The sequence below is a fragment of the Aptenodytes forsteri genome, unplaced genomic scaffold, assembly GCF_000699145.1.
Source record: "Aptenodytes forsteri isolate BGI_AS27 unplaced genomic scaffold, ASM69914v1 Scaffold267, whole genome shotgun sequence".
NCBI lineage: Eukaryota > Metazoa > Chordata > Aves > Sphenisciformes > Spheniscidae > Aptenodytes > Aptenodytes forsteri.
In genome coordinates, this window is record NW_008794173.1 from 2,845,763 (window position 1) to 2,854,028 (window position 8,266).

At 50.3% G+C, this 8,266-nt stretch overlaps 1 protein-coding gene across 1 annotated transcript in view; it reads left to right on the forward strand.

Moving 5' to 3' along the window:
- Positions 1 to 7,677, forward strand: part of LMCD1 (LIM and cysteine rich domains 1) — a 19,454-nt gene extending 11,777 nt beyond the window's left edge. Inside the window, exons 5-6 of the mRNA XM_009283658.1 lie at positions 2,526 to 2,741; positions 3,243 to 7,677. Of these exons, the coding sequence (XP_009281933.1) occupies positions 2,526 to 2,741; positions 3,243 to 3,401 (375 nt within the window). The 3' untranslated portion in view covers positions 3,402 to 7,677. The remainder of the gene's footprint in view (positions 1 to 2,525; positions 2,742 to 3,242) is intronic.
- The last annotated feature ends 589 nt before the right edge of the window (positions 7,678 to 8,266 follow it).

Here is an 8,266-nt window from a genome sequence, read left to right on the forward strand (position 1 = left end):
GGGGGAGGTATCAGGGGCAATGGGGAAAATACAGCCTCGGTCCCGTATGATGGGTGCAGAATTCATCGGTGCCCATCTTCCCTCACTGACAGCAAGGCTGGTGTGCCGGGAGTAGTGCCCTGCCAGCCGCTCTGCACCGAGCACGGCAGCTTCACGTACTGGTTTCCTTGTTCATACGGACCAGAAATAGCACGGCTTCTGCACCGCGCTGGAGTTTACTCCTTCGTTGGCGTGGGTCTTGGGAGTACTTAGAAATGCATCTGAAGCCCTTCACAGTGGAAGGAGCAGTGTAAGCAGACATATCCCCTTTCAGACTCACAGGAAAGCCAAGCCAGGAAGCATTTTGTCTCCTCTTGTGCTGCCTTTGCTCGTCATACGGGATTTGCTGGTAAAACAGGAGATGCCCGTCAGCTTGGTGGAACCACTCCAAGGACTGTGGGGCCATTACTGAAAATACAGACTGAATGAAGGAGGAGGCAATAGCAAAATGCGTGGTGTGCTAGAAATAATAGTAACAAAACAAAGAGAAGCCACTTGGTGGGTGGGGATAGACCTGTAGCATTCTGCTGTAAAGGGAGAAATGAGTTTAAGAGAACTCCTTAGATATAAAGAATAGTCTTTTTAGCACTCATGCCATGACCTAGCAAAAGGGGCTGGATGTGGTGAGGAAACTCGTCTGTAGTTTGACATTTGCAGAACTCGTAGAGAAACCCCGCTCTCCCTGTGCCCCCAAGAGAGGCTGTTTCTGCTGCTGCTTTACTGGGCTTGTAGCAGTGAGGATCACCGGGGGGGTCCTGTACACCCACCGCAGGGTTTTCCAGGCCGTGGTGGCATCAGGGTGTTGTTCCTCAGGACATGGACCGCGGCTGCCCTGCGGGAGGTCCCCCTCCTCTGTCCCTGCCCCATCCCTGGGGCCCTCCTGCAGCTCAGGAACTGTTAGTTTACCTTCTGCTGAGAATTCTGTTTTTGTGTCTCTTCTACCCACCTATTAGAAACTTGTCGACTTAAATCGGGGTGTTTGTAAATGAAGCTGTCTGAGCACAGGGTGGGAAATTCCTGACCTCGGAGCGTGCTGGAGGGGACATGCTGTGCAAATGCTCTGGTTGGGCACAGCAGCTTAAACTGCAACACGTGTGACACACAAGCTGCTTGATGCTGTCTTGGTTTTGTAAAAGCCCCGGCCAGCCTGCTGCGGAGATTGCTAGTAGAATTCTGGCCTTGCAGCCAAGGGCTCTGCTGGAAGAGACTCCAGCTGCTACTTAAGAGCATTTCTTTTAGGGAGTGACAAAGCACAGACTCGGCAGCTTGACCTGGACTATCCAGGCTTAAATGGGAACTTAAATAACAGCCCCTCAGCTGTCAGCTTCAGAGAGGAGAGCTTTAAAGCTTGCTCTTAACTAATCGCAGGATCACTCTGCAGGCACAGATAAAGAATAAACCCAGTTGGTCTTGTGTGTAATATGCACGGATGCTAATTAATCTTCAGATTAGCTAAATCTAATTCTGTCTCTCTGGACTGTTATAAATTGAAAGCACTGTGCTGAAATCTGTAGAGTGACATCTGTCTTATGCATAGATGTATATATTAAAAAACAGTGAGAAAAGACCAAAGTTCCTAATCTCTATGCAAAATAACGTCTTTGACATGCTGTGCTTCTGCACTATAGGATGTCTTCACTCTCTCAGAGAACCTTTGGATTTTAGTGAAGGTTGGTTTTAGCTCGGGGGGGTCCCAAAGGCCAGACACTTAGCTGGTGGTGGGTGGTGCCATTCTTACCTGCCCGAGGATCTGGCTGGAAGAAAGTAAACAGTATTCCAGGTGAAGGCTGGCAAATATATATTTCTAATGACTTTTAATTATATTATGGCTTGACACTCTGTCCAGATGTAGCACCAGTCCAAATGTTTGCACAGACGTGGGGCGATAGGCTTGGAGATGTTGCTTCTGTTGGCCATGGGTGCCCTGTGGTGCTCTCTGATGTCTGAGTCCTACTGCACAATTGAGACATTTTTTCCCAGCACTTTTCTCGAGCTGCAACTATTGCTTTCTCTTCAGTTTAGTGTTGCCTTGCTCTTCCACCTCGCTGCACTGTTTCTATACCCTCACTTCAGAGTGGTGTGTTTGCTGGGCCTTCCAAGCTGATACAGCTGTAAAATCTGGCTTTGGTATTCTCAAGTTTCCCTCCACAGAACAAGAGCTCAAACAAAAACAACCTAAGCCACACAGCTTAGCAGTCCTGGAATTAAACATTTTATTTCCACTGCCCTCCTTGGCGCTGTGGGATGTCAAGCAGGAACACAGTAGGTCCTTCAGACTACTTCAAAGTGGGAAGTGTTGAGGACGTGCTTGGAGAGTGTGTTGTTCTGTTTTGCTAGCTGTGCAGTTAAGAACAATGCATTGAAAAGATGCCGTGAATCAGTATGTCCGAGAAGTAAACATCCATCCCGTGCACTGAACATTGCTGCTTTGCTCCCGCCTGACACGTGCCCAGCCCCATGCTCACTCCACTGCCTCTCTGTTGCAGCGCTGCGAGACCTGCAAGCAGGCGGTACCAGGGGACTGCCCGGTGGTGTACGCTGACAGGGCGGGCTACTCCCGGCAGTGGCACCCGGCGTGCTTCGTGTGCTGCCGGTGCTCCGAGCCCCTCGTCGACCTCATCTACTTCTGGAAGAGCGGGGCCGCCTGGTGCGGACGCCACTACTGTGAGAGCCTCCGGCCACGCTGCGCCGGCTGCGATGAGGTAGGGACCAGCTGGGTTCCCTCTGCCCGGTGCTCCCTGCCTGCGCTGGGGGCCTGGCGCAGGCTAATTCAGGGATTCTCTGGCATGTGTCTTAACCTGCTTGCCTACCCGTGCCTCCCGGCATGCCGGCTGGGAGCAGCATCCTTCTGGTGCTGGTCACCAGGGCTGCGGCTGCTCTGGGGAGATGGAGGTGCCTAAAGAAAATGGGGTAAAGCTGTGTGATGTTAATGACGCTCGGTTAACTGCACCATATCTATCTCAGAGCAACAATACAGCTCTAGTTGCATTTAAAACCTGATGGGTTTATAGTGCTTAATTGCAGCCCATGACTTTGGCTTAATTGCTCAGGAGCAGTCCCGTGCTGTTTATTTACCCCTTCCCAAAGCCTGGCCTCCATGGCCAACAGGCTTGGTGGGAGGTGTGGGGCTGGTTCTCCCTGCTCCTGCTGTGCTCCGGCTTGGCGAGATGGTGGAAATAAGCAATTGTCTGTCTGTCCTGTAGATCATCTTCTCGGAGGACTACCAGAAGGCAGAAGGGATGGCCTGGCACAAGAAGCACTTTGCCTGCCTGGAGTGCGAGACGTTGCTGACTGGCAAACCCTTCACTCTGGACAACGCCAGCCTCCTGTGCATGACCTGCAGCAAAAGCAAATGTCTCTGAGCAGGGATCAGCCCGGGGGCGAAGTGGGCTCCCCAAGGTCCCACCAGGACTGGGGTCATTTGATAAGTACATGAGAAGGGGAAGGTTAAAAAAAAATTAAAGCCTGACTATTCACTTGCAAGCAACTAAGTGCCCCCTTGCATCCAATACAGCTTGCAGGAGAATATTTCCTTGGGGAGGAAGCAAAGGAAATTCGTACGCCTGCGGGTGGGAGGTACATGGTGTGTCTGACTAGGAGGGACTGGAAAGGAGGTTCTGTGTTGTGCTGTTTTTTATAAAGTCTCTCCAAGCTTCTTATGACTAAGATCTTGCAATAGTCTTTTGGAAATAACACATCTCAAAAGTAACTTTTGGCATACTAAACCTACAGTCGTGGTCAAAAACAAGGGTTGTTAGTATTTTTTGAAATCCATGCTGGAAGGTTACACTAACAGGCTGCTGACAACTGTACTAGAGCAATGGGTTTGAAGAATTTGATTAACCCAGGTGATTACTTTCTGAAACCAAATAATATAAAATTGCAGCAACATGTAGCTATAGCTTTCTCCTCCTAAGTGTACAAAAATGTAAAAATAATGAGTTGGCACACAGGGCAATTGGTTTTAACCCTGGTGAGATGGGAAGGGTGCAGCTCTGCCCCGGAGCAGCTGACTGGCTCAACCCTTGTGAGCTTTAGCCCTGAAACTGGAATGCAAAAGCATTCCTGGCAGGTCCCACCGACCAGGCTCCCTGGCCTCTCCCCTGCCTCCGACTGCCTGTTATTCCAGGCGAGCATGTTTCCACAGAGCAGCATTGTTCCCACTGCGATGCTGGAGGTCGTTAAGCATGTAAAGTATGGGCCTTTATTTTGGCTGGGTTTGACCAGGAATTTTATGGAAAACAGCTTTCCAGCCTAAGCTGTCTTGGCGGAGGCGGGGGGGTGCCTGAAATGCTGCAATGCTAGTTTTTCCCTGTGATATATCAGTGACCCCTTCCGAGAACCAGGGAACCGTACCTTCCCCTCGGAGCCGGCAGCACCCTCGCCCTGGGCTCTGCCCTGCTCCTCATCGTGCAGCTCTCCTGTCCCTAGGGGAGGTCCCCTTCCCCTCCTGGATCTGATAGGGGTGACACTGTCCCAGGATCCGGCACTGAGTCTCTGCAGATAGTATTTGTTCCCTACATCAAGTGATGCTTCTGGTAGTCGCTGAAAATATTAACTAGTCCAGGCTGGCAGATATCTGTGTGCTCAGTCTTTTTTTCTTATATTAAATGTCTACATTCTTTGCCAGAGAACTGGAATATTTTTTGCAGAGGTGAGTGTACAATGAGCTCACAATTGCTGGGTTTTTTCTGCTACAGAAGATGCTGTTTCTCTTTAAAGCGTGCTCCATGCTGTGGATGTTTGCTTGCTTATGATAAAATAACTTGCAAATGAGCGTTGGGGGGAAACTACCTGCTGCAGGGTTAAAGCATGTGAGTCCGGGACGGACTCTGCCCCTCTGCTGTGTGTGTCAGGGGGTGCCCTGCTCCGCTGCTGGGGAAGGAGCAGGCCAAGTCCATCACTATCTTTGAGTAGGTGAGACCAATGTGGTCTAAAGACATAGCTGTACACGTGTGTGGGGGGGGAAACCACCTCTTATGCTTTGTCCAGCCCTGTGCTGTTGCATGGTTGATATTCCTGGAAACGCTGGGGTATTTAAAAATTAAATGAAATGCTTGCTCCGGAGCTGGAGTAGAGCAGGAAAATCCCAAGGTGGCAGAGACAGCCATAGCTGTGGGGGTGATGGACGTGTGTTGCAGGGTATCACGGTGCACGTGCTCCTGGGGTCGCTTGTCCATCTTGGGTTATTCAAGGGATGTGTTGAGTGCCTGGGGGTGTTGCTTCTGTAAACTCAATCAGATGCTGCAAGTCAAGAGAGGATGCATAAACCTGAAGTTGTGTGAGGAATAATAAAGCTCTCTTGGATCAGCCTTGGATACAGCTACTTTGGTTATAAGTGGGAATGAAAAATAAAGCCCAGTGCTTAGCTTTATTGCCTCTTCCTCGTTTTGTTACAAGGGAAATATCTTTACATCTTTTTAAAAAAAAAAAAAACTTACAGGCGCATTGTTGTTCTAAACCCTGCGATGTTAAGGCAGCCACAAGTGCACACACTCGGTGTAAGAAGGGATAGGAATAGTGTGAGTCACCTATGAAATGCTATTTCAGCACAGCCATTAACAGCCAAACAGGACAGTCAGTGTTGATTTGTGCACACAGCTGGTTACCTCCAAGAGTGATCTGCCTACAAGGTAGGTGCACAGCCAGCACACAGGTGTCTGGAAGAAAATTAAATGCAAAAAAAATAATCAACAAAACATTGAGTTTTTAAAAGTGAAAGACTATTCTAAACTACTACCATCACAGAAAACTGAGTGCTGCAGTCTTCTCCCTGGGTGTTTTTGGTTTGTTCTGCCTTGGCTGGCCACGTAGTCCTTGCAGGGTTTGTGATAATCTGAGCACAGGGGAGGGGTGAGCCAGACCCCTGACTGCAGTAGGGTGTTCTTTAAACATCTGTGTCTGAATGGGGATGCTGGCCATCCCCCCTCCAGAGCTGCTTCCCCCTGCAGCCACCTACCCTCCCCAGCTGAGCGTGAAACCAGGGGCTGGCAGGGGGGGTCTGTGCCAGGCAGCATAGTCCTGTTCCCAGGCTTGGGGGACCCCATGAGCTGGGTGCTGTGCTCTCAGCACCGACACTATTGAGCCCCATGAAGTGTGCAGTGACAATTTTTCCTTTCTTGAGTATTTGACACCAAGCAAGCTAGCTTAAGAGCTATATGGTGTGCATCAAGTTCAGATGAGACTATGGTGGGTGGCTTGGGCATGTCCCCAGGGTGGGGGATGCTTGTCTGGACCTCAAATGTCTGTTGCTAAGCCTGTATGGGTGGGGACCCTCGTCCTGTGCCTCTGTGCGGAGAGGGCTGAGGTTGCTCCCAGCTCCCTATGGTTGGCATGTTTGCTGCATCTGTGGGGCAGCACCTACACGTAAGCCCTTTAGAGGTGGGATTTCCAACAGACCCCTCTTCTTGTGCAGTCTTCTCCCCTGCCTGGGGAGGTGTGTAGGTAAAGGGGATCCCCTTTCCACCACTGCCAGGGTTAAAAACCAATAAAGCCTCACAAGGGAGGCGGTGGAGGAGAGCTGGTTCTTGTTTTCTCTGCTGCAGAAGAATGTGTGTGGTGGGAGCTTGAGTAAATGTCAGAGCAGAGGCGCTGGGAGAGGATGGGGTTTTGGGGGGAGCGCTGGCACCCCAACACGGCATCGGGGAGGGAGGCATAATGCTGAGACCGGTGCCTGCCTCCATGTCCGGCACTGCCTAACTGTCCACTGTGGCGGTGGGTGGCCCTCCCCTTGTCCCCAGCCGTCGCTCCTGGGGGCTGCGAGGGGTCATCCCCACCACCCTCTCTGCGGTGGGATGGTCTCCGGGTGAGAGGGGTGTCAAGTCCACTTTACGTACAAGGATTGTCCTCAACGATGGTACCTTTGTCGGGCTTATCTTACTGGACTGTGACCGCAGATCCACACATAGTAGCATCAACTTCTTACACAGTCTGCCCCCATTAACACAATCCTCCATCACTAATGTCTTTATTTGGCTACTTGGAAAACAGGTACCACTGTAGCGTGTTCTGGTTTGGGTTTTGATTTTGTGATCTATAAATGGTAATTCTTGTCCTCTGAAGTCCCTGTTTCAGCATACACATGATTGCTTCAGGCTTTTTGGACTGCTGGCATCCACTCAAGCCTTTCAGGTATTTTTGCAGCTTGTAAAATACTGTCTGCTAAAAAATTTACTACAATTAAACAGCTTAACAAAATCCTGTGCCTCTCAAGTGTCAGGAGCGAAAGCATTAAATTAATGCATCTAACAGCTCAAAACGTATGTGAGTCTTTACACTGAAACTCAATTTTAATATCAAAACTAAGCATGAGAAGATATTCACCCCAAGTGAAGACATTATAGCAAAACATAGCGTAGTTTATCGTCTAGCACAAAAGAGGCCGCTGGAGCTGCCTTCTGCAGGTCATGAGCTCTGGGTTTCAAGAAAGTTAAATTTATGGGGGTATGCTGGCCTGTCTAATAGAGAGCCATCAGCAAGCAATACACAAAATTAATAAAAATCAAGGTGCTTCACAAGGTTACTACGTGCGACAGGAATAGGCTATGGGTGAAGACTGTGTTGTGTGACTATTGGAAAAGCGTCTTGTGCCACAGCTGTGTCCAGTCCATCGTTTCAAATAAAAGCTCCTGTACAAAGACCGCTCTATCCTGTCTGGCTGTGTGTGTGACCTTTAGCTGGTACAGGCTGCTTTGGGACCCCAGCCGAGAGGGTCAGTGCACAGTGCGGCACTCGAGCCCCCAGACAGTTGACGTGATCTCCTTCTCCGCCCACAGCAAAGGTCCCTGGCAGAGGACGGTGTCAGCAATCCCGCTTGCTGATTCAGCTCATCTGCATTGTGTTGTGGCCAGACAGATAGGGAGATGAAATAAAAACTAATGAAGAAGCAGGCAGCAGGATGGGGAACAGGGACTGGGGTGCGATGGGATGCTCAGACCCTGTCTGAGTGGGCATCTCCCAGGACTTGCCGTGCTCCTGCAGCTGAAGAGCCGTGTTTGTACGCGGCCCCGAGTGAGCAGCTCGTGTTCGCATGAACGGCTCAGGTGAAAAGCCTCTTGCCTGGCTGTGGTCGGATGGCTAGGGTGATAAGGACCTAAGACGTGGGTCTTTCTCCATGCTCAGGATGCTGCGCAGAGGTTAAGCTTTCTAAGTGGCTTTGGCCAGAGAGACATGCCCAGTCTCCACATCTGTTCCTGTGTCCCAGCATGCTGGCTACCTGAATTAGTTT